We start from the raw sequence: 25,925 nt of genomic DNA, 5'->3' as shown, positions 1-25,925 counted from the left end.
ACCGCCCTCCGCCTGTGCTGCTGGTCTCTGCCGCCGGCAGAACCAGCAGTACAGCTGACAAGTGTGCTGGGCCTTGGTTTTCAAAGCATTTATACATCCACCATCTCATTAAAAGCTTATTGCAACCTGTGTCAGAGCTTTTCTATTATCCCCATTCTAGAGATGAGGAGAACAAGGCTGCGAAGGAAGGGACTCCCCTGGTGACCGGCCCACCCCCCTGGCTGAGCCTGGAGAACTTCACAGGGGGCATGAAGGGTGAGGGGCTGCTCCACTGAGCTGGGGGAGCCAGGTGGGCCCTGGAAGCAATTCGTGTTTTCAGGTTTCCCTGGGAGGAGGAGACGGTTTGCTCCCAGGAGCCGTCCCTCGTGGCAGCCAGGGCTGCGAATCCACGCTGCGGCCTCCTTGCTCTGCCGACACCCTGCTGTGGTCCGACTCCAGTCGGTGCTGTCCCTCTACCTCGGTGCTCACTCAGCTGTGCTTCTCTTTGTCTCCACCTGCCACTCTCTTTCATTCTCCTCTTTCTCTCTCTCCAGGACGGTCTGTCTGTCTGTCTCTGGTCTGTCTGTCTGTCTCTCCCTCCTGTCTCTCCCTCCTGTCTCTCTCTCTGCTGGTCCTTCACTCTCTCTGGATCCTCACTCCGTCTTTCTGTGTGTTTATCTCTCTCATTCACCCATCGCCTCCTGCATCCTCTCCCCCATCCCTTTTCCATCCGCGTAGCTCCCTTTCCACCTTTCCCGAGTCTTGGGGAAGAGGAGGTGGTGAGAACTAGGAAGGGACCTCTGAGAAGCCTGTGAGTCTCAACTCCTTGCCTGGGGACTTGTGTCTTCAGGCTGGAAATTTTATCCGGCCTTTTTTGTGACTGATCAGGGAGGAAGAAATGGAAAATATGAAAAAAGAAAACACAGGAACTGTTTTGCAAGCCCAGAACCTACATAAAACAGGGTTTTATAAATATTTTCTGAAAATAATTTCTTTTTACGATGCCGTAACAGTGGCTGGCCTGGCTCGCTTGGCTTGCTGGCTGCAGTGCGTAGGCAGCTGGAGTCCCCCCACTCTCGCCCCACCCAGCCCGGCCCAGCCTGCATCCGCCCGCCTGGGTGCTTCCTCTGCCTGGCAGCCCTGGAGGTAGGGAGGAGGTGCAAGGCTCTGCTGCCCAGCTCCATGAGCCCTGGAGCTCCCATACTCCTCAGCTCATGAGCCCAAGGCTGGCAGGTCTAAGCTTGTTAGTTCTGTCCACCTGTAATGCAGACGTGACCAGGGCAATCCTGCTCCAATATACCTGGGTGAGATCATTCTGGATGCCCAGCTCCGTGGCAGTAGTCCAAGCCCTCCCAGAGTTTGTGAATTCCCTGGCCCCTGGGGCTCACACTCTTGTGGTCTCGTTGACCTCCAGCTCCCTGTCATTGACCTTGAAGGTCTGTTTCACCCCATGTCAATTTGGCAGTGAAAGTCAGCCCCTTCCGTGTTCCTGCTTGTCCCAAATCTTCACAAGCGAGGGAGAATTTACTGGAGACGGGCAGAGCAGACAGAGGCAGGGTGCTCCCGGCATCCAGGAAGATGGCATCTGCAGCTCCTCTCCCCACCGGGGAGGCATTGTTCCCACTTTCCTCATTTTCTTTCCGTCTTCCTGGCGCCTCGCTTCTCTTCCTTCCTTCTCTTGATTCCTTCTTTCTCTTGCCTCCTTTTCAGGAACAAAAGGACAACATTTCTCTCCCTGGGCATAGAGAATATCTTCCCTCCACTCCTCTGAGGTGGGAGAAGGGGGTTTCCTTCCTACCTGGGCCTCCATGGAGGCAGTCTTCCAAACAAAGATGTTGCTCTTTCTCAAAGGAATTTTAGTGAATACAATTTGCTCCTTTCATGCAAATAAGGAGACTGAGGTCCAGAGAGGGGCAGAGCTTGCCCAAGGCCACACAGCAGGCAGGGCAGAGCTGGGGCTGGAGCCTTCGCCCTGGGGTGGGGATCCTGTCTCCATCGAGAGCTCTCCTGTCTCATGCCTCCCATGTCTCACTCCCTCCTCGGCAGCATGTTTGGCTCTGGGAAGCTCTTCCTCACCTCCTGGTCGCTGCCCCCATGGGCCCAGCTCTGAGTTTGCAGTTATATAGAGAGGGCGCCTGTCTAGGTCACTCGCAGAGATTTGGGGCTGAGATGGGGTCCCCCTAAATCTAATGATTTACTCTCAGATGGGGCATCCAGTTCCTCCCCACAGAGCACTTCAGCAGGAGCCAGCTCAGAGCAAGGGGTGGGGGTGGGGCGGGGGGTGAGGCGGTTGGGGGGGGGCCCAGGGCTCCCATCAGGAGGTGCCGACAGTTGACAGTCGAGTGCACTGTGTGCAAACACCTGGTCTCCCCTCCTGCCACCAGCTGCCACAGGGAGAGCAGCATGTCAGGACTCTGAGGAGTCCCTGGTGCCCTCAGTCACCCATTCCATTTGTCGGAGCCCCGTCCCCGGGCCACAGCTTCTTCTCCAGGGGGCACTTGAATTGAAGACTCACTCTCCCACTGAGCTGCCAGGTGAGCGGGTGACAGGAGCCTCCTTTCCTGAGAGCAGCTGGTATGTGAGGGGCAGAGAACACAGTGGGCACGGGTCACAGCAGGAATCCTCACCCCTCTCATGCCAACCCTAAGGACCATCACGGCTGGAGTGGGGGGGTGGGGTGGGGTGTGGGGGGAGCAAGGCGAGGCTTCTCTGGAGCTCTGTCCAGAGTCAGGAGGTGGAACAAACGTCTGGGTGGGCTCTAGGACACAGAGACGCTCACTGCACTGGGCCTCGGATGGGTCCTGAGCTCACCCACCTGGCTTTGAAATGGGGGTGCAGATGCCTCCTTGCCCCCCTCACAGGCCACAGCCCCCACCTGACAGCACAGCACAGCTGAGTGGAAGTCCAGAGCATCGTCTTGGAGCTTGACTACTTGGGTTCCAATCCTGGCTCCAGCATTTACCAGCCCTGTGATTGTGGTCAAGTTACTCAACCTCTTGTGCCTCAGTCACTCTATTTGTAAAAGAGAGAGAAGGAAGGGAAGTTGTGAGAATGAAATGATGCAAGACTTATGAACACTTAGGGCATCGTCTGATACACAGGAGACGCTCAATGAACGTTAGCTCCCAGCTGCACTATTACCTGCATCTGGAGGCGGGCCCACCACGTGCGGTCCACGTGACTCTCGGTCGGAGCCAGCAAGAACTCATTACCCATGGCCAAGGCACCTCCTCTGGTGAAGGCTCTGGGCTGTCAGAATGGAGACCTCTCCTACTCCAAACTTCTCAGTGACCTGCCCCCATCCCCCCAGGTCCCAGGGGCTAAGTCTCTTCCTTGGTGGGACTTGCAGCACAGACCCCTTGTGTAGGTCCCAGCCAGCTAACGTTTGAAATGTGACATATGATATGATATAAAAGATATATTTTGTACCTGAAGTCTTCTCTCCTGTTCTTCCTTTCCTTCTCATTGACTCCATCACTTTTCCATGAGTACCCACTAGATGTCAAACCCTACGCTTGGGGTGACAATTCTGAGATGAACAACCATGGTCCTGGCCCCAGGAAGCCAAGCGGAGGGGCGGGCCCAGTGCAGATCATTTCCGCGCAACCCAGGTGTGCAGTGAACAGGGAGCCGGGGAGCGGAGGGGAGGAGCAGCTAACTTGGCTTGAGGAGTAGGGGAAGGCTTTGTGGAGTAGACGCCCCCGGAGCTGGGTCATGTAGGACGTGTAGGAGCTCATGAGTGAGGGGTGGAGATGAGCAAAGACAGTCAGTGCCAGAACAGCGCGTGCAAAGGCAGAGGGTGGTGAAGAGCAGGACGAATTTTGGAAACACTGAGGCAGGCAGTGACTCTGGGTGTTGAAGATCGGGAAAGGAACTGGCAAGATGTGATTCTCACGCTGGGACATGGGCAGGGCCTGGTTCTCAGAGGGCCGTATGTGACCTTGACCTCTGTCCTGGGAACAGTGGCGAGACATGGAAGAGTTTTAAAAGCAGGGGAGAAGTGCGGTCACTTTTGTGGTTTGTAGAGCTCGCTTTGGCTGCAGAGGGGAGAGTGGCCTGGAGGGGACACAGCGTCTGGGCAGTGGTTCCGAGGAAGACGAGGAGGCCTGGAGTAGGGTCGAGTAAGGGGGTGGAGGGGCGGAAGGATTAATGAGGAAGAATCACTAGTGAGATTCTTGGTGAGTGAGAGAGTCAGAGAAACGGGGGCCCCGAGGCTGACCCCCAGGTTCTAGGTTTGCTGCTGCGGCGAGCGACTCCTTCTCTAGGCCTGGGGGCAGCTCATTCTGGCCGGAGAGGGCTATCCAGACCCCAGTTGGCATGAGGTCTCTCCAGCCACCAGATTCCTGCCCAAACCACCCTCCCAGAACCTGCCGAGTCTTTGCAGGGAAAATGGGCCCATTCCAGTTGCCCACACCACTGCCTCAGGCCCTCCCAGGAAAGGCGATTTCCCGCATGCTCCCTGTGGGAGGAGGGGCTGTCAGCACACAGAGACACCGTTCGTGGAATTCATAATGTCTTTTATTAATATATTATGCTACAAAAATATTTTTGGCAAAATAACATTAATAGCATCTTTCTTTGTCTTCTATTATATTCTTAAAGAGCTCTTCATGGCAATTCACAGAGGTGAGGGGGAGAGGTGATTAAAAGAACATCGTGAATACCTTTCAAACACATAAGATCTGAAGCTTGTGTCCCACAGTGAGAGTCTGGTGGGGACCTTCTGCAACCTCTTCGAAGCCCAGGAATGGGGCAGTGGCTCTGGCTTCCCCTGCTCCTGGCTAGAACCGCCCTTGGCCAAGAGTCAGCCCCTGCCACCCCAGCCACGGGGGCCCAAGATGTCTGAGAACCCTGCCAGAAACTTCCTAGACTTGGGGCCCATTCAAAGCCCACTTTCCCTGCAGCGGGACAGGGGATGGAGGAGCCCTCCAAGGTGAGCTACTCTGTCATCTTTCCTGCCTGCCACATCCTCCCAATCCCATGGCAGCCTGCAGGTCCTGGGAGGAGAGCCACGCACTGTGCCTGGGGACAGGTGGCACCTCACCTTCATGGAGCCCTGAGATTGCACATGGCATCCCCTGGTCCCCCCAGGACAGCCTAGGCAGGAAACAAGGTCTCCATTGGACAGACGAGGAAATGGAGGCTCAGAGAGAGGAGGGCCTTGCCCAAGGTCACCCAGCAAAGTGAAGAAGTTCCCAGGGAATCTCCGGAAAGGAAGAGCCCACATTCGGAGAAAGGGTGGGCAGAACTGAGGGTGTGCTGATGGTCCTGGGAATGGGCCAGGTAGGGCTCACTCACTTCTCATGACTCCCTCTTCCCTCCCCCAGGTCGAGGGACAGGGAGGGAAGGAGCTCCGGGCTGGGGCCAGGGGCCTGGGTTCCAGTCCAGCCCTTCCCCGCTCCCCGGCCAGGAGTCCCGCTGCCTCACGGCAGCAGGCAGACCTGCCAGTTCACGTTGGCCCGCCTGGGCTGTTGAAGCACGGAGGGAGGGGGGGGCTGGCCCGGCGCCTGAGCCTCACTGGTTTAGACAGCCAGCCCGGGTGATGTTTTTGGCTGCCTAGACGAATTTCTGGAAAAATAACAATGTTCAAAGAACCTGAGCATTACAGAGCCAGGAGGGACCCTTGATGTCATTTACCCCAGTCCCTTGCCAGGACTTTGACTCTCCTGCCACATCTCCAGCCAGTGGGCCTGCTGCCCACCTCACCTCTCCTGACAGGAAACTCACCACCTGCAGGGGCACCTGTCCATCCTCAGACGGCCTTGGCTTTGTAACTTTCCACCAGCAGAGCTACGAGCTGCCTCTCTCCTTCCTTTTCCTTTCTTCCTTCCTCCTTCCCTCTCCACACATCTACTGAGTGCCATCTTTGTGTCAGATGGGGGAAGCTCACAGTCTGACGGGAGAGCAGATACACAATTAGACAGTCTCAACACTGAAGAGTGGGTGTTGTGACAGATGCTAAGAGAGCACAAAGGAATCGCAGGGGGCTTCCTGGTGGAGAAGCTGTCTGAGTGGATCCTCAAAGGATGAGCAGTCATGGGTAAGAGAAGGGAGTATCCAGGCCTAGGGAGTGGCATGTGTGAAACAGCCTGTTTATTCTCGAAATGACAAATACGATTCAGTCTGGCCAGGCACAGAGTGGGAGAGATGAGAGATGTGGCTGGCAAGGTCAGCAGCGCCAGATCGTGGAGGGTCTAGAATGCCAGGCTGAGGACTTTGGCTCCTACCCCAGGTCATTGGAACACTATCACCAGCCCCAGTTCAGTTCTCTGCCCCCCAGGATACCATCAAAGCTGCAATTCCCGGGGGGATCTTCTCTTGTCCTTCATGGTGTTTTTCATAAACTTTCCTCTTGGAGGACCTTTCTTTGCGATCTGTTGTGACAACGGCACCGGACTGGAGACTAGGCCGGTGGGATAAGGGTCCTGAGCCCCAAGGCTTGCCTAAGCCTAGCTGAGGCCAGGAAGCAGATGACAGAACATTCAGCGCAAGAAAAATCTGTCCATGGTCTTTCAGTGCAAAGGCAAATTTGCCAATCAGTACAAGTTCCCATGCTCTCTAGACTCCAGATCTTTGAATCTCAGAGCTAGAGGGGCCCTCGGTGGCCCTTTGCATCTCCCTGCAGCCTGACTCATACACCTCCTCTGTCCCTGCCTTTATCCGGCTGACGTCTAGAGCTTCAGACTAGTCTGGAAGAAGACTGGAAGACAGGGCTGTGCTCACCGGCCCTACAAGGCCCCCAGGTCATTCAGTCAGCTTTCTGAGAGACCAGGGACTGGGGCTAACATAGGCAGGCCACTTCACCTGCTGGACTTCTCCTCTCATCTTCCCTGCCTGTCTCAAGGTCAAATGTGAATGTCCTAAGAAATGTACACAATACTCTCAGGGAACAGGGGCATTTTATAAGGCTGGGCACATAGAATGTGCTGGAAAAAAGTCAGCAGGAGTGGATAGATGACTCCAAGTGCATAAGTGGCTGCTGATGGAATGGTGGTTCCCTGGCCCAGGGTGAGGGAATTCAAGAGCCCCAGCCATGCAGATCCCTTCATATGTGCTTCGGGTCTTCGGGGACATAAGTGAGCAAGTTCAGTTCATCTCAAACCCTGGCCAGCGGGTGGTCCTCGGGGATCAGCGAACTTAGGCTGCAGATGTCTGACCCACACTGGCTCTGGCTGTCCCATCGGCACATGTCTACCTAATAAGTCAGCCCATCCATCTGCTGCCCGTCCATCCTTCTTTAAACACTTGGGTGCTGGGTTGAACGAGAGTTTGGAATCCCCCCGTCTGCCCAGAGGAGGGATCTGGGGAAGACTAGGGCTGAATCTGCCTGTGGTCGGGGCCCGGAGGATAACATCTAAAGTGCCTTCTAGGAACATAGGATCGGGCTGCTTGTTCCATCTCAATGATGAGTTCCTCCAGGCTCGGAAAGGTGGCTGGATTTGGCTCCAACACAGAGCCTGGCACTGCGTGTGCTTGATAATCGCACACTGCGTTAATTTACCTCTTTGGCGCCGTGCCTGGCACAGATCTGGGCATGCGGTCAGGTGCCTGGACCGTTTGCCCAAATGCTTCATCTTTAATTAACCTCAAGCTCCATCTCAATACATCTCATGCCACACTCTGCCCGGAACAGAGGGAAATCTGGCCTGTGTGTTTCTAATTCCTTTACACTTATCTCATCCTAATAGCGCTTTGCACGATCTGTTTGATGTCCAACAGGCCTTCCGAGCCTGCTTTATAAGTCAGCTAAGCCTCTTCCCGCTCAGAACCAGGAAGTCACATTTCTGCCAAGGATAGACGGATTCCAGCCCTGGCTGGGGTCAAGCTCAGTTTACAGTGTGGTGCCCACGGGGCTGGCTGGACCCTCACAGGACTCCTGCCAGGTCTCAAGCTCAAACACATCCATCTGGGGCGGAGCTGAAAAGAATTCAGCTGCCCACTAAGATGCCCCTGGGGCCTCTGACCATCCAACAAGCTGCCCAGAATTCTACCATCTCAGAAGGGAGACAGCTGCCAAGCCGGGGACAATGGTCCTGGGGCTAATCAGCCACTACCAGGCCTGCCAGGGAAAGTCATGGTGCCATGATGCTCGGGGCACTGGCTGGGAGTCAGCAGACTGGCCAGCGTGCAGCCTTGGGGAAGTGCCTCTCCTCTCGGCTTTACTATGACTCTTCCTGTTGTGACCTGTAAATGGGGGGGGGGGGGGTCCTTCTGCTCTTGGGTCCCAGGACTCTGCAACTGATGAGCCGCCAGCCCAGTGAGGGTTTGTGCTGGGAGGCAGCCAACCTGGGTCCTCTGCCTCCTCAGCTGCTGGTTTGGGGAAAGAGGAGCTAGGTTAGTCTCTCTGAGTCTCAGTTGCCTGCCTGCCCCTATTTGGCTGCTCTGCCTCCCCAGGCCCCCCACTGCTGTCCCCCCAGCCTCCCAGCCTCTGACTTGGCAGGAAAGCCTCTCATTGGCTTTAAGATAAGACACGTTGGGGCATGAGACACGTGGCACACACTGTTGCCAGAGCCCTTTGGCCAGAGGGATCAACAAGAGTAAGTGTGCCCAACAGCCTCCTTGGCTGGAGTAAGAAGGTTGCGGGCCCAATAAAGATGAGACCCGCCTCCCTGGGAGCCTCCTTGTGCAGGGAGAACACAGCAGAACACGGTCCAGGAGACAAGCATCGCTTCTGAATCACACTGATCCGGGGCCACGTCCCGGCCAGGTGACCCTGAGCAAGTCCCCTTATCCCTTATGGGAGCTCAGTCTCCTCCTCTGTGGAATGGGATACATATCTCACAGAACGGGTGTGAGAATCAGTGATAAAGTAAGTGTGCAAAGTGCCTGCCAGGCTGCAGGTCCCGGATGAGCGGCAGCTCTCAAACGATTATTATTACCACGTGACTCCTAGAGCCCCTCCCTGGCCCTCCAACTGCCCTTCTGTGCCCACTCCTGTCCTTCGGCTCAGCTCGCTCCCTTTGGCCGTGGCTTCAGCAGCCTCTCCTGTAAGGCGAGCTGGATTAACGCCAGAACAGAGAGGCTCACATCCTGGATCCCACACTTGCTGTGTGACCTTGGGCAATCACCTTCCTCTCTTCGGATCTCAGTGTAACCATCTGTCACATGGGCCGGGGACCACCTCCATCAGCATCCAGTCCCTCCCCCACCCCGGGGCTTCGGTCAAACACTTACCAAGAGCTCTGGAGGGCCAGTTCACAGACACTCAGGGTTTTCAAAATAGCAGCATTCTCTTTCCTAAAGCATCTTCCCAGCCCTCGGAAGCATCCAGCCGAGGGAAGGACTGTCAGCGTTCACATCTCTGGCTCCCGAATCCAGCTTCACAAAAGCTAAGCCTGTCTGCCTCCCCCTCCCTCTGAGGTCCCCAAGCTGGCAGAAGCCAAACCCAGACACCGGAGGCTGCCGCTGAGCCCCAAGCAAGCCAGTTCAAAGCCACAGTCCGCGTGAGGTCGCAGATGTCCTGGCAACCTGGGTCCACCTCCTGGGTTGCAGTTGGGGCTAATTAAGGGGTTATTAACATAGGCCACATAAAAATAGTTTTATCGGTAGAATAAATACATTTTTCTTTTTTAATATGGACACGTATTTTACAAAAAAGCCCCATAGCACTATGGGAAATTAAGATCCTTCTACAAAAAAGAAGATGTAACTCACGTACAATAAAGCTCTAGTTTTCTAACGGATCCCGTCTGGAATGCCCGACAGGTGGTGGCGGGGCAGTGGGGTGCGGCCACAGACCCTCCGATGGTTTCTCTGGCTTCTTGGCAGGGGTCGGCCGAGGTCAGGAGGACCTGAGGGTGGGCAGCAGGAGCGGCGCTGCGATGCTGGCAGCCACGGCCGGGAGGAGGCCCAGGGCGGGCCGGGAGCGGCTGGGCGAGGAGTTGCTGGTGGGCCCCGGCTCTTCCTGCTGTTGGAGCTGGTCGGAGAGCTGGAAGGGGGGCTTGGCGGTCCCAGGGCTGGGCGTGGGCTGCAGGGGCAGCGGGGGTGGCGAGGCTGTGGTGCTGGAAGGAGAAAACACAGGATACCCGGAGTGACTGCTCAGTTGCCTTGTCCTGGGCTGTGGCCCGAGGGTTCAGATCCAACTTTAATCGGGTCTATTTTTTTCTCATAAAATGGAGAAGGAAACAAGGGGCTCAGACAGGGAAAGTGAGTAGCCCTGGGCCACACAGCCGGCTGGGCTCCTGAGGCCACAGTTGCCTTCCTATGCCAGGCTCCAGGACACAGGCTTCAAGTGTGACCACTCAAGACCACCCAGGCAGAAAGAATTGATGTGTTAGGGAGGAGCAGGATCTGGGGCAGTGGGCCGCCACAGCCAGCACACAGGTGCCAGGCCACCACTGCCCTCCCCTCGCCCATCGGAAATGAACAGAAGATGGAACACGCAAATAAGCCCACCCCCTCACCGCCCTAGTTCTCACAGCTGTCATCTACTGAGAGTGTTGATGGTCCTCAAAACAAACCTTTATGGGTCTCATCACCCCCCTTCGCCAGATGGGCAAACAGAGCCTCAGAGAGGCCAGGTCATGGCTGCGGGCCGCCCCTCCACAGGTGGAGAGAGCCCTGGGGTCAGCCTCGCTTTGATAACTGCAGGGAGTTTTAGCAAAAGGTGTGGTTCTTCAGGAACCTATAAAAACAGAATCTGGTTTTGGAGATAATGGATAAGGTTCTTAGCTCAAGAAAGCCAAGGTGAAAGAGGGAAGGAGAGAGAGAAGGAGGTGGAGAGAAATAAAGAGAGATTAAGGTCAGAACACACGAGCAGGCTGAGGTCAGCCCTGGGGAGTATGGGGGGAGGCAGGGGTCAGGTGGGTGCAGGAGCAGCAGGTTACTGGCTCAAGTCCTGGAAAGAGATAGGAAATGATGAACAAAGAGAGGCACAGAGGGCAAGTCGGGGACTGGGGAAGAAAGGGGACAAGGACAAAGATAGGCCACCAGGTTGGGGGTTCGGTAGGGGGTGGGAGGCCCTAAGATGAAGAAAAGGGTGGGGGCTGAAGAAGCGATGGGCCCAGGTCTGCCCTGTGGAGCCCCAGGTGGCTGGAGGCAGATGGAGGCGGTGGGTCCACAGGCCACCCCACGCCAGAGGAGCAAGGAAGAGAGGGGAAGCCCAGGGGCAGGGGCACACAGAGGGCCCCGATCCAGTGTGGGGCCAGGAAGGTCTCACGGAAGAGGCGATGCCACAGTCGGCAGGGACGGCAGCGAGTCTAGCCTGTGCATGCTGGGGGTGCCCCTGGGGGACCAGGGAAGTGCTTACAGAGCTTGGCCCTTATTGTCCACTAACCTCTAATCCTCCTGACAATACTATGAGGCAGGTGTGTCTATCATCCCGGTTTATTTATCAAGAAACTGAGGCACAGAGAGGTAAGGAACTTGCTCCAGGACCCACGGCAGGGCCAGGATCTGAACCTCGCACACAGTAGGTGCTCACCAGCAGCTGATGGACAGGCAGGAAGCTTGGCCCACCCTGGCCATCTATAGTGTGGGCAGCCTCCTCCTTGTGGGACACTGCCCCGATTTCCAGAGCTTACTGGCCCTCCCGACAGGCTGCTCACTCCCCAGTCGTCTGGTCCCCCACCTTACCCTGGCTTGAGTGTCCACATACCGGGCATGAGGCCCCAACAACGGGCTGTTCCACCATGGTGAGCTCTGTAATTTTACCACCACAGCCCAGCCCTGGCTCTCTCACAGCCTGGCTCAGCTTCAGCTGAGGCAGGCGGGCAGGGGAGCGCGGGGGACACCAACACACCTCTGCCTCCACAGGGGCTGGGGCCTCTGCTCGGGAAGGGGGTGTCCAGATGCCTTCAGCAGAGGAACGGGTCCTTGCTCCCTGACCCAGCCCTCCCTCCCTCCCTACTCTTGGTCGTGCTCCAGCCACAAGAACCTGCTGTGTCCTTGGGTGAGGTTCTTCTCCACCTGTAGCGGACAGCTGTGATGTACTGTGCTCCTCTGTCTTCAGAAACTCCCAGAGATGCGGCCAGGAGAGAAGGGAGCAAATGCCTGTCACGAGCCACCGACAGAGGGAAGATGTTCCTGAATAGAGAGTGTGCATGTGGAACTGAGTGGGGGGGGGGGTGGACCAGGTGGCTTCAAATGCCCCTTAGAGCCCACGAAGTCTGGCACGTTACGCCTCTCACCCCGTGCCAGCTTTCAGAGCGTCCAAGACCTCTCACAGGACCAGGTGCTGGCTGACCTCAGCTCCCTGGCTCTCCCGGCACGCACCACTCTCTCCAGCCACATATAATGCCCTGCTGTCATCTCCCAACTCACTTTTGAAGGCCTGACTCAATGTCCCCTCGACTGGAGGCCTCTTTGATCTGTCCTCTATCCCCCAGTGCCACCTGGGAGAGTTAAGGCTCCCACAGAACCCCGTGCATTTCTCACTGGTCACACTGTGTCATAGGCACCTGTTTATGCAGACGAGGTTCGAATGGGTTTCCGTACGTAACGTACTTGCACGTGGGAAGTGTTCCTGGTGTTGGCTACTTTTAGCACCATTATTAAGATGTTTGTGTTTGTGTCTCTCCCCTAACAGCATCCTCCACTTATGGAGCACTTCCTATGTGCCGGCAGACTCTGTGCTTGATGCTACGCATGTGTACTGTTATTCCCATTTCCAAGATGAGGAAGGAGACCAGGACACGCTGTGCGCCGAGCACTCTGGCTCCCCAGCCCGAGCTGGGCCTCGGTGCTGTCCCCAGCTGAGGGATGAGCCAACGTGGGAAGGAGAGCCAGGAGGGAAGTGCGGTGCTTCTGCTGAGACCCATGGGGGAGGCTGCCAGAGTGGCAGATAAGGCCTCATGCGGCCTCAGTCCCTGGAGGGATCATGCCTGCCCTGGGGAGTCATTCCCCCAGCCCCCTCCCTCTCTTCTTTTTCTACTGAAAAGAAGCTCTTCACCATACAACACGGAGGGTCCCTGGAAAGTACCTTCCTAGCTGCTGCCTGGTCCTCTCAGCCCGAGCTGGGCGGCCCGAGGGCTGGCCTCGGGAGAGGAGGCTGTGCGCCACCAGGGTGCCCAGAGCGGCCCAGGCTGCCCATCAGGAGGAGGCAGGAAAATTGCGTCTGGAGGCGCCCAAAGGCATTTGCTTTCATACTTTGAAACCAAGGATGCAAACGCCCCCTTGGAGCTGAGGGGGCTTTTATTGCTTGGAAGGAGTCCCAGGGAAATGGGGTGAGGCTGGGGTGGGGAGGAAAGGCCCCTCCACGTGCCCCTGCCTCCCCAACCCATTCTGCTCACAAAACTCAGTCCCCAGTCCAGACCCCCCGACACCCCCAGGCTCATGCTGGGAAAATGGCAAGAGGGCCTCGAAGCCAAACCAAACACACTGAGTGTTCCCAGGCTCTGCAGACGGCTGGCACCAGGGGGCTGAGTCTGCTCCCAGCCCGCAGGGCCCCTCGTGTGGGGAAGGGCCCCTCTGCCCGGCGGAAGGCAGAGGCCTCGTTCTAGCCCATGTTCCTGCTTGCTGCATGACTGTGGGCAAGTCCTGACCTCTAAGGCCTCAGTTTCCCAAGTGTACAATGAAGGAGCAGGAGCAGACCCATCAACTTGAAATGTTTTCTGGCAGCAGAAGCCAGAAGGGAGAGCTTAGGCAGAAGCCCAAGGTACGAAGCACAGAAAATTGGGGTCAGTGCCTGAGATGGCGTCTGTCGTCCCACCCCCCTGTAGGGCTTCCGGGAGCAGGGGGCCAAGTTCGGCACTAGAGGGTTCCTAGGAGCCATCCAGGGCTGGGTTCTGGGAGTCTGGGGGCCATGGCTTTTGTGCCAACACAGGGGCTGCAGGGCTATGCCCTGGGTGAACTCCTTGGAGGGTTCCGAGGAGACCAGGGGCCATGGAGCTTGGGCGTGCAGGGCCTGGTGACCGTGGTCCTGCCGCCTGGGGGCAGAGCTCTCAGTGTGGTCCGGCTGGAGGAGACCTCAGTGCAACTCCGGTCTGGCCTCAGCCTCTCGGGGCCACCAGGTCAGACGCAGGCACAGATCCACAGTCATGGGTTTGCCTGTTGCGTGACCTCCTGCTACTGAGGCCCACGCCAGCCGCCACGCCTATCGGCACATGGTGTTCTCTGCTGGGAATGCCTGCACCCTACCCTCAGCCATCCTCACCACTTCTGACCTCCAGGGCCCCAATCCTTCAGCCCCCGCTGACCGGACCCCTCAGAGGCACCGGCAGACGGACTGTGGCTCCGGGGCTCTTTCAGCTGTCCCTGCCTGCCTGGCACCCAAGACTCTTCCTGCCCTCGTCCCCACCAGCACTCAATGTGGGGCTGGGTACCCCGTGTGTGGCCCTTGTGCTCCTGTTAAACTAGGGTGGGGGGATGTGCAACATCCACCCAGTAGCTCATTTAAAGGACCTCGAGCAGCTCTTACTGGGGACGGGCGAGTGGGGCATCTTAGACGACACTGAGAGCCTGGCCAACAACTCTGGAGACAGCTGTTACTGAGTGTCACGTGTTCTGGTGCCGGCTACCACTCTACAAGTATCATGGCGCTTACTCACGAAGCCTCAAAGCAGGTACGAGGAGGGGCTGGGATTTGAAGCCAGTTCTGCCTGAATCCATCTGCATTGTTATCCACTGAGTGATCCTGCTTCTTGTTTCTCACGGGGGCATCTTCCACCTCTAATCAGATGGGGCTCTTGCCTCATGCAAAGACACCCATCACCCTGTCCCAGAAGAAGGCCCGGTTGTGCCAGGAGAAACTGGAGCTAGAGAACCTCGGGGCAGGACGGGCAGGCCAGCAGGAGGTGTGTGCAGAGCCCTCCCAGGGGCCCAGGGGGTGGAACACTGTGTCTCTTTCCCTCCGAGGGGGATTGGGCCATCTGCTCACACCTTAGGGGAAACTGAGGCCCAGAAGGGCAATGACCCCCTGCATGTAGGTGTCCTGTACCTCCTGCCCCTGCACGGTGGCACCCACACCATGGGTCCGTCACACACTGATGCCCCCCTCTGTGTCTTGCTTTGGGCCGTGCCCAGCACCGGGAAGGTGCTCTCTTCCCTGCACCTGCCCCCTCAGGACTGCCCTTCCATCTTGATGGCCCAATGTACTACTCCACACACACACACACACACACACACGCACACCCCGGCTGCGGACTGGGAGGACAACAGAGTCGGCATGACCTCCAGAGGCCAGTCAAAGCCTAACTGCACAAAAGGAGAAACAGGGTTGTCACAAGTCCCATACTGCACTGGGGCGGAGCCCTGCACACAGCCGGCGTGGGAACGGCCCCGCCCTGCTGCCCGCTCCTGGCTCTCTGATGTGGGGGTTCCCTAAGAGTGCTCTGCCAGTGGGGTGCAGCCATCTGCAGACACGCGCTTGGCCCTTTCCGCGGGTCCCCATAAATCATCCTGCCACGGGCTGCTGCTTCTCTAAACTTCCTCCGGTGTGTTTACATTTCGGGTAATGAGGGGAGAGGGGAGGCCGGCCTGCTCTAGGTGGTGTCCTGGCCAGGCACTTGCAGCCCCTACCCCGGCTGTCTCCTTCCTTCTCTCACTCACGCATGCGGTCAACAAACCCTCAGAGAGGCCTCCAGTGACCCAGAGAAGTCCAACCCAGATTTGGTCTCCAGAGCCTCCTGGCCTAGAAACTGAGGTGAGGAGTTGCAGTGTGTGGCACCCCAGGGGCTGTGGGAATGTGGGGGAGGGGAGCGCAGAGAAAGCTGCAGGAGGAAGGGAGACCTCAGCTGGGCAAGGATGGAGGAGATGCACACCGGGGGAGGGCGGGAGGGACGTTTGTGTGGCCATGGACCAGGGTGACCCTTAGCATTACACAGACCTGGGCGTGGGTTCTGATTCCACACCTAACTTGCTGCGTGGTCTTGGGCAAGTCAGCTGACCTCGCTGAGCCTCAGTTTCCTCGTTTGTCGAACAAGGCTCACTCGCAGTACTGTTGACAGGACTGGGGGACATAGTGCTTGGCACAGAGCGGGAGCTTGGCAAATGACCACACGCACCCACCCCCAGCAGGGGGATCAGGCAGGAAGGGAGGCGAAGGCAAGGAGTCTACCTGGTGGAGGGTGGGGTGGGGGGGCGGGGCTTGATGTGCTGGCAAGATGCAGGGCCAAGAGACCTGTTAGGAGGACCCTGCTGCAGGATCACAGGTGGAAGGTGAGCTGGGGAGAGGCGATGGAGAGGAGGGGATGGCTCCAGTGGGGTTTCGGGGGAAGAAAATGAGAAAACTCTGAATGAAATTAAAGCTCCAAGGAAAATGGTTGTGTTAGAATGACTACAAACGGGCCCGAGTTTCCCCCAGGGAGCTCTCCTCTGCTCCCTCTTGGAGAACTGGAAGCTTGGGCACCCTAGGAGGATGGGGTGAGTGCCTTGGAGTGAGGAAGCTGTGCTCTGCACCCAGGCCTCTCAGGGGGGCTCAGGGCCCGCTTCCCTTAGAAGCCGCAAGAAACTCAACAAACTGGCGGCTGGTCGGTGGAAACTTCCTTCTCCAACCCAACCAGATGGAGGAACGTTATCCGACCACAGTTTACCTGTCAGGACCTAGAAGGGGCTTCCCCTTGCCAAAGAAAAGCTGTTTTCTTCTCCTGAAACCAGGCTCTGTGTCTCAGAGCTACGTGTTGTGAAAAGGAAGCCGTTTGGAGCCATTGGCCGAAATTTACCTTTCAGACGTGGTTATGGGCTGGGGGCCTGTGGCTGGAGCTGACAGCCAGCCTCCTGTCATCCCGTAGGCTGGACCCACCACTGGCCAGGTCTCCTGGTCGCCCCGGCAAGCTGATCGGGGCCCTGAGTGACCCTCCTGATTGGAGCTCTGTGTGAGCCGCCAGCGCCTGCGTCTGCCCCACGCCTCCCTGGCAGCCTGCGAGCCCTCCCCGGGGCTGACGGAAGTGGCTCCCGGTTTGAAGGGGGCGGCCCATGCTGGGCACGTGAGCCAAATGTGTCACAGCTAATACAGCTGCAGCAGTGCTCAGTGCTCGGGCAGGCGGGCCAGCCAGGGCTCTGCAGAAGGACATTTCCCAGTAACCCTAGCCAGGCGCCTGGAAACCAATGCCCGAAGGAGCAATGGGCTCGGCTCTTATTTGCTGGAAGTCTTTTAAAAATAGTGCACGCCCCTCACTTTGAGACAATGGTCTGGACTATGCCAACCTTTTGTCCATGACTCAGAGACCCGGCTGCAGGAGGATCATGAAGTGGACAGCGCAGGAGGCAGCCCCTGATTCCCTGGGTGACTCTGGACAGGTCCCCTGCCCCCGGGCCTTGCCTTGGCTCACCATCAGTGAACGCAAAGCTGGGTCCAAGTTTCCCAAAACTGCTCAGAAGACTCTATTGCAGACGCAACCCGTGGCTTCCCAGGCCCCTGCAGTGCAGGCTCTGAGTGATGAGGTCTGTGGGGGTGACTGGGAATTTGTGTGTTTACAAGTACCCCAACATCTGCGGATGCTGAGGAAATCCTGGATGATGATCTTTAGGGTCCGATGGAGACTGTATCTCCGAGGGCCAACAACCAGGGCACAATGTCCAGGCCTGGGCTACAGCAGAGGGCAGGACTCTGACCTTCACTGATGGTCATTCCCTGGGACATCCTGGGGGCTGTGGCGACACTGCTCACCAAATATGGAGATTCCTACCCCAAAGCAGAATCTAGGGAGACTGCTCTGTACTGAGCCTGTGGGCGGAGGTTGGAAGACAGCATCCTGGTCACAGCAGGAGCTTTGGTGACAGATAGGCTGGGGAGTGGTCCGAGGGGATGGCACAGGCAGAGGATGGGGAGACATCAGCACAGTCAGCTGATTTCTGCACCTGCCCATTTTCAACCAGGTTTATCACAAAGTCCCCGTCCCTTCCCGAGACACAGCCCACAGCACTAGGGTGTCAGGCACCATCTGCCATCTTTCTCCTGCACAGCGGGATCCCTTCTGCAGCCTCTGTGCCAGGGTGTTGGCCGCTCAGACCTTCCAGGCGCAGGGAGCTCACTGCCTTTGATGTAGCGCCTTGCTCCACTTTCTCCTGGATTCGTCTCTGCACCCCAGGTGCATCCAGGAAAGCTAAGGGCACAGCAGACTTTTGTGCACTGCACCTTAAGGAAGCTTCAATTCCCTCACCTTTAAAGTGGAGAAAACTATACCAGCTTTCGTTTTGAGATAAAAATGAGAAATCAGATGTGAGTGTCTCTCTAAACCTGAAGGATGAACAGGTGGATCCTTTGTGACTGGGAGACAAGCCAGCCCTGAAGTTGCCACTCAGCTGCCCACCTGCCACGCTTCCTTAGAGTCCGGCTTGCGGATAACAGAGGCGGGCTGAGCGGGAGCGAGGCCGGGCTCTGGGCAGACCTGCCCTCCCCAGCTCACCTGTCCTCAATGCGGACCCAGAGGTCGTTGAACTGCCGCGGCCGCTGGTGTTTGTTCTGCCTCTTGCGCCACTTCTTCTGCCGCCCAAACTCCTCCAGCTGGCTGAGGCTGTCGGGGAGCAGGAGGTGTGGGGACAGCGCCGGGTCCTCCTCCTCGGGCGGGGTGGTAGGGGTTGCCGAGGGTGCCGTGGGGATGGCAGCAGCTGGGGTCACTGGGGCCGGGCTCGCCGAGGTTCCCTCAGGAGGGGGCGCTGGGCTCTGGGCGGCAGGGCTGGAAAGGGTAACAGCACGTGAGGCACACGTGTTGGAGCGACGGGGAGTGCAATTCAGTGGGGAAGTTGTCCCGACAGGACCAGATGCCACATGCCCCCACTGGGCAGGGGAGAGTACCCCAGGAGAACCACTGTCTGGTGTGGACAGATGGAGATCTGACACATTCTTCCACTAGTGAAATCAATCAATATTTACTGAGCATCTACACTGCACGAGGCACTTTGCTGAGACCTGGGCAAAAGCAGTGACGGAAACACCGTCCCCGTCCCCTGAGAGCTCACATTCCGAAGCGGAAGATGGAGAGTAAGACCTGCAGGATGTCAGGTGCTGACAACTGCTGGGGAGGAAGACAAAGCAGAGACAGGCCGGGGGCAGGGGCGCTGGGCCGGGAGGCAGGCTGGTCACTGCCCGGGGACATTTGAGTCCAGACTAGCAGGAGGTCAGGGAGTGAGCCATGCACGGCGGGTCTCTGGGACATGTCTGATCTTGGCCGGGGTCGCCTTCACTCAGAAAGCTCTGGCTGAGGGACATGAGGAGAGTGACCTAACGTCGCTGTGCTCGGTCTCCTGCTCTGTGAAACGGGGATATTCCAGCCTGTACCTCCCCGGGCATCAGGAGGCTGATGTAAGTGAACACAGGTACAGCTCTTAGAACAGTGCCTGGCAAACAGCAAGCAACTGAGGCGTTTTAGTGATGAACATTATTAATTACAAAATATGATTAAATATTAGCATTGTTGCTTGTGTCGTCCGTCCAACCGTCCGTTCACGCATCCCACACATACTTCCTGAGCACCTTTCAAAGGAGGCAGGACAGTGTCAGCTGGTTAGAGCTCTGGCTGGAGGGAGGGATGTGGGCTTCTGTACCCGCTCTGCGACTTACAGCCCATGTGACTGCGGGCAGGGGACACAATCGTCCCAAGCAGCAGCCAGCTGTGAAAGGGGCATAGCATTACTGCTTACTCCACAAGGTCGTCATGAGGACGAAAGAGGAGGTCTTCGCAGCATGCCTGCCACACACAGGCCTCTCTGTGGTGTGGCCCAACAAGCCAACGGGCCCGGCTGTCATGGGCACTAACATGGGGCTACGTGTGTGTGGCATTCATTTTCCATACAGAGGTGTACACAGACACCCCTCAGCCTGGGAACATCCTGTGCTCCTCTTCCCTTTCTTCTTTCCTCTCTCTCTGTGGCCCCAACAGAATTCCTACTGGGGACATCTGACCCTGGGAGAGGTTGGGCAGGGTTTTGGGAACACTAAGGGTCTGGTGGCACCCCAGGCTGCGAGCAACCCGGCCCGCACTCCCTTCCTGCACGCTCCGTGGGGGGAGGGGTGCTCTCTCCTTGAAGGAGAGAAGGCCATCAGCTCGGCCTGTCCGCCCCCAGCCCCACCGCAGCCCCGGATTCCCGGGGTCCGGGAGATGCCGCAGCTGCTGGGGAGATAATTCAAAACAGGCAGACAAAAAGATGGATCCAGGAAGCACCTGTGGCCGATGCCGCTTTTATTGTCGGAGCCTCCTTGCATCCCCGCCCGCAGGATTCCAGCCTGTGCTCGGGCTGAGAGCCCCGGAGCGGGCCTTTGGGGGTGGAGGGGGGACCCTCCTGAGTGCCGGCTCAGAGATGAATAGGAAGGAGGCAGCCTTGTGGCCTGACAGACACAATGAGCTTCAAGGGGAAGGTCCTTGGGGCTGTGACAGGGAGCTTGAGAAGGGCCTTGTCCCCGAGCCTACCTCGGGTCCCTCACCCCTCACACACACACTTGGCCTGGCCCAGCACACACTGATCTGTGCTGTGCTCAAATGACCAAGACGAGGACAGGAGGGGCCGGCGTGAGAGAGTTTAGAGGTTCCTCTAGAAGCGCCACGGAGACAGGGAGAGCGCTGGCCGGGAGCCAGGAGTCTGGAGCTCCCAGCTCTGGTGACCCCGGGGACTCAGGTGTGCTGCGTGAAGGCCAGGCCTCTGTTGCGTCTGAGTACTCCCATCCTGAACTGCATTCCTAACTCCAGACAGGGTACAGGGAGTGGTTAGGAGCTCAGGGAGGCCCTAGAGCCAGCCTGCCATTTATGTGAACTGTGTGTCCTTCTGCGAGTGACTTCACCTCTCTGGGCCTCAGAGTCCTCAATTTGAAGATGAGGATACTCAGAGTTCCTACATCATGGGGTTATTGTGAGGACTCAGTGAGCCAAAGTCTGTCGAGCTGGGTACACAGTGAGCAGTCAGTAAGTATTAGCTATGATGATTCAAGTTTCTTTTGGACTCTGGGTTTTGTAATGTCAGAGACAGGGGCCAAAATCACACTGTGGTCACCCTGGCGGGTGGGTGAGGAAGGTTCCTGCATAAAGGTGGGAGCATGAGCTGCTTGGAATCTGAGCTTGAGGATCGTGTCGTTGACTCTGGAGCTGCCCAGCATGCGCTGATGCCCGCCATGCCCAGCCTGGCGCTGGCGCTGGGACCACTGTTGGACCCAGCTGGCTCCTGCTCTTGGGCAGCTCCCAGCCTGGGGCGGTGGGACAGGAAACCCCCACAGGAGGAGAGGATGGCCACCACATGGCTCTTTGAGTGCAGTGGGTGCCCTAGCAGGAGAGTCAGGGGTGGAGGGTACGGCCAAGAGGCAGCCATGGAGCAGGTGTGGTGAGAGGAAGGTGAGGACAGGTGGGGGTGGGGCTGGGACACAGGGAAGAAGCCAGGCTGCTGCTCATCCCACCCACGGCCCCATCTCGATTCAGGGCCTGGGCATCCCCAATTCTTCTAAGCAGCAGCCTGGGAGTCCTATAGAGTCCTTCCACCCCACTCAGCCACCAGTCTCTAACTTGTGAACACCTCTCAAACCTACCCTCCTCCCATTCCCACTGCCACTGCCCCGCCTTGCCACCCGCGCCTCCGCGAAGTTGTGTGCCAGCCTCCTTCCAGCCTCCCCACCTCCAGCCCAGCCCCTCCGCTCTTGGGTGCCCAGTCAAGGCTGACCTCTGCGAAGCCCCATCTCACCAGAAGCCTTTTCACAGCTCTCCCCTGCAGGCTGAGCAGGAAGGCAGGGTGCAGCCGGCCATGCAGCACACAGTCAGGTCTGGCGGTAGATTGGCAGCAATAGCCCGTCCCCCGATGCCCCGGCTGCTCACCTGTGGATGGTCTGCCCCGCGGGCGTGTGCTCCACTTCCAGCCCTGCCTGCCGGAGGACGTCGATGACTGTGTTGTTCCCCAGAAAGTGACCTGGAACACAAGAGACAAAGCTCATGTGGCTCAGCCATATGCCAGGTCACTAGCAACTGGGGATAGCCTCAGGCCAGTGACTGACACCAAAGTTGAGGCCCCAGACTCCCTGAGAGGCAGTACGGTGTAGTGGGAAGATGTCCTGGTGCCAGCCTTCCTGGGTCCAAATCCTAACTCGCTGCTTACTGCTTGTACCTCCCCATGCCTTAGTTTCCCCATCTGTAAAGTGGGAATGACTGTAATAGTAACCTCCAGGGTTGTTGTGATGACTGGGGAACAGTGTCTGGCATATAGTGACGGCTCAGGCGTGTTTCCTGTTGCAGCACTGTGCTTCATACTTTTAAGCTGACTCCAGCCCCAGATGTCCAGGCAGGGACAGCCTCCAGCAGTCATGCAAAACCCACCTGGGAGGAAACCTCCTCCAACAAGCCCTCAAGCCCCCAACAGGTCCATGGCTCATCTTTATAAGTTCCACCAGCAACTCAAGTTCCCCTCCCTCAGCAGGCGGGGGCATTCTGTGGCTTCATGTCTCTCTCCTTGCCAGGCTCCACAGGCCAGAGACCACGTGGCCACTGCCCTGCACATGTTCAGTCCATGTTGGCTGGATCCGAGCCCTAGCGGATTAATTTATTCACCATCTATCCAACATTGTGGACCACACACAAGAGCACAGACCCTGAGATGGCCCCTGAGCACTCATTGAGATGTAAGATTCTGGGGATGGAGAGAGCAACAGAACCCCACTGACAGCAGGGTCCAGCAGACAAGTGGCGTGGCACAGAGGAGGTACAAACGCAGAACTGAACCCCGCAGAGGTGGCCTCATTGCGTGGTGGGGGAGGGGGCTGGGCTTCATCTCACTCCCCACCCACTAATCATTCATTTCATTCACTATCAGTCATTCATCAATCATTCACTAAACAGACATTTGTGACGTGCTTGCTCTGTGGTCATCCCTGTTAGACACTGAGATCGTAGGAGTGAATCGTTTAGTCCACAGCCCCGGAGGAGAGCGGGAATTGCCCACCTTTGGTGGGATGCAGGCTTGAGCGGGGAGAACACAGGGAAGGCTCTCCAGGCTCTGGTCAGAAGAACGCTCGGGAGGCCACGTGACTGTGGAGGCAATAACTGCGGGGAGTCAGCACGCTGGCAAGCCCCTCCTCCCCCCCGGGCCTCAGTGTCCTCACCTGTTCGATGTGGGCAGAGTGGGGGTGGCCAGGTGCTTGCCTTGGGCCCCTCGGGCCCTCCCTGCCTGTGTGCCTGCCCTGCGGCCCCCTCATATTGGCAGCGTGCTCCCCTCCTGCTCACTATTCATCTCAGAACCTGGGGGGAAATCTCTGAACTATTACTCTAATTGCCTGTGACGGGTGGTGACAGGTGGGAAGCCGGAAGGTCAGCATGTTGACAGCCCCAGGGAGGTCTGAGGAGAACAGAAAGTGGACAAGCTGTCGGGGAACGGAGAGGCTGCTGGCACAGAGGGAGCGAGGCTGGGACTGCACAGCGGCTGGAGCAGGCGGGTGAGCCAGCCTCGCACACCTCTGGGCTGGTATCCCCCAACCCCAAGAAACTCTCCCTTGCTGGCCTCCCAGTCCCTGGAATCCCACCTGTGGATCCCCGTGGAAGATCACTGGATCGGGAATTCGAGACTTCGGTTCTAGACCAGGACCCACCACGCCCACCCTGAGACCTTGGGCAAACCATCATGCTTGAATGCTCTCAGCTCCTCTCTATGCACAAGGGAGGGAGGGGCTGCGTGACACCTGTGGGCTCCTCCAGCTCTCCAGTTCTATGGGGAAGGCTTTGGTTTGACTCCAGAGGCCCTTATGAAGACGTGTTCTCCCTCCCCCCACCCTTTCTCATTCGTCTGACAGCCACGGCTGAATGTGTATCTAGTGCCCGGCAGGGGTGACCAGGCAGGCTCCTGTCAGGCACTCACAGTCTCGAGAATCAGGCTCTTTAGACCCTGGGCACTACGCTCTATATGGAAGGAAGCACATGGGGTTGTCACAGCACACGGGAGGCATCTAATCCAACTTGGGCTCAGGGCAGCCTTCCTGGAGGAGGCATTGCCAGCTGAAGGATGGGGTAAGAGTTAGCTAGGTGAGGATGGGAGTGGGGTGGCACTGAGAGGAGGCTGTTCCAGGTAGGGGGAAGGGCACGTGCAAAGACTAGGAGGTGAGTGACACTCATCTGGGAAGCTAAAGCAGAAGAGGCTTAGACAACGCAGGCCTGAACAGGCCTCCCAGAGCTCCGGCCCTGACCCAGAGCTGTCGAGGACAGAAGACTCGGGCTCCTGTCAAGCCTGTGAGAATCCACTACATGATCCTGAGCAAGCAGCTTCCCTGCCCCCAGCCTCAGTTTTCCCGTGTGTCAAATGGGTACATGTCCCTTCAGCTGACTCTGTGGGCAGCTGTAAAGCCCTAATGAGGCAGGCGGGGTGAACGTCCTTTGGAAAAGCCCACAGTGCACTCTTGAGTGATGGTCTAAGCCGGTCCCTGGCTGGGGCCATAGAGGCGTCCCCACTCTTGCTTGCCCCTGGAGCGCAATGGGGCTGGAAGGGACCGGCCATGGCGGCCTCTGTGCACAGGCTGCAGGAACTCTGCCAGCGGCTCTTGGAATCTACTCCTGGCAGCAAAGGCAATTCCTTTTCTGCCTCCATGGAGACCCGTTTAAAGACGAGGGCCTCCAGGCCCAGCAGGAGGCTGCCCAGAGGGTTTCAAGAGCCACCAGGGAAAACAGCTCTCCTCAGGCTGCACAGGAGCAGTGGCAAATATTTACTCATGGGCGGAGTGGCCGCTCCAAAAGGAGCATTCCTGGAGCTTGTGGAGGGCCCAGGCCTTGCAGGATGCTGGCTGGAGCCTGAGCACCGCCTGGCAAGCTTCAGTGGCCAGTCGGTGCCCCGTCCATTCCCTCAACCTCAGTGGTTCCAGGCCCTCATTGTGCATCTTTAGACCTAAACGAAAGACCTCAGATACTTTGGGAAGTTGGAGGCAATCAGGAATGATCTTTTCAAATTCCTAGCCCCATCTTCTCCAAGCCCCAGCAGCCATCACCTCCTTCGCGCCAGGCCAGGGAGAACCAGGTCCCTCCTGTCCCTAGTCTGCACGAGGCTGCTCCTTGCACGACTCCAGGGGGCGCCTTCTCCATGCAGTCCTTGCTGCAGGGCTGCACGGTGCAAGCCATTCGCGCCTGAGCCCATGTCCCCCTCGCCCACCCCCATCGCCCTCTTTGGGGCTTAGTTCCACAGGACCCCGCAGTCAGGATGGTGGAAGCTGCACCGTCCTTGGAGCCCATGGCACCACCTGTCCCGGTTCACACTCCTCTCCCTGCTCCCGTCCGCATTCTTGGCGGGTTCCTCTTTCTCCTGCCCAATAAATGTGGGGGCCCCTGGGAACCCTGTCCACAGCCTTCTTTTCTTTTCACTCTACTCACGATCGGTGGACAAATCATCCACCCACATGGTTTAAATTACTGTACAATGCGGGCCACTCTGGAACTGCTGCCCTCGCCCAGGCCCACGTGTCCATCAGCCTCTCGGACATCTCCACCTAACAGTCTCCAGAGGGGCACAGCCGACTCGCCCTCCCCTCCTGGGATGTGTCTCAGCTGAGCTTTGCCATCCAAGTCGCATGGGCCCCATCTTGACTCTTTCTTCTCCCTCCTCATCCTCATCTGGTCAGTCACCAGAGTCCCTGGGCTTTTACCTCCAACCGTGCTGGCCTGGGCACCCTGCCCTCAGCCTGAATCACTGCAGACACCGTCCTCCTTGTTCTCTCCAGCTCTCCCTCCTCCCTGCAGCTGGAATGAGCTTCCCACAGCCCAGAGCGGCCTCTGTCAGAACGTGTTCCCAACAACCCACTTGAGGGGAGACCGTGAGCTTTTCGAGGGCAGGGGCCACGTCTGATTCATCTTTGTCCCCAGGGCTAAGCCCAAGTCTGGCACAGAGTGGTGGCTTCATGAATGCTTGTTGAATGAATGAATGACAAAACCTGTTACTCCACATCCTTTCCATGATCTCATCCTATCCCCAGGAGACCTGAGCTCACGGATTCCCTCCCTTTGTAGCCCCGGCCCGGCCCCTGGGTGATGATCCTCCACATTCCACCAATCCTGGGAGCTTGGCCCTTGGATCAGTCTCTGAGCCCAGGCCCAGCGCATGCTGTCCCCAGAGGCTGGCAGACAAGG

At 57.8% G+C, this 25,925-nt stretch overlaps 1 protein-coding gene across 1 annotated transcript in view; it reads right to left on the bottom strand.

The window, feature by feature from the left end:
• Positions 1-4,479: 4,479 nt before the first annotated feature.
• TRABD2B (TraB domain containing 2B) overlaps positions 4,480-25,925 on the bottom strand; it is a 216,945-nt gene continuing 195,499 nt past the window's right edge. The window contains exons 5-7 of the mRNA XM_023630292.2: positions 21,651-21,741; positions 18,264-18,533; positions 4,480-9,980 (exon numbers count right to left, since the gene is read on the bottom strand). Coding sequence (XP_023486060.1) covers positions 9,761-9,980; positions 18,264-18,533; positions 21,651-21,741 — 581 coding nt within the window. The 3' untranslated portion in view covers positions 4,480-9,760. The remainder of the gene's footprint in view (positions 9,981-18,263; positions 18,534-21,650; positions 21,742-25,925) is intronic.

The sequence above is a fragment of the Equus caballus genome, chromosome 2, assembly GCF_041296265.1.
Source record: "Equus caballus isolate H_3958 breed thoroughbred chromosome 2, TB-T2T, whole genome shotgun sequence".
Classification (NCBI taxonomy): domain Eukaryota; kingdom Metazoa; phylum Chordata; class Mammalia; order Perissodactyla; family Equidae; genus Equus; species Equus caballus.
Note: the sequence above shows the minus strand (reverse complement) of the source record. Positions and strands in the feature narration are given on the sequence as shown.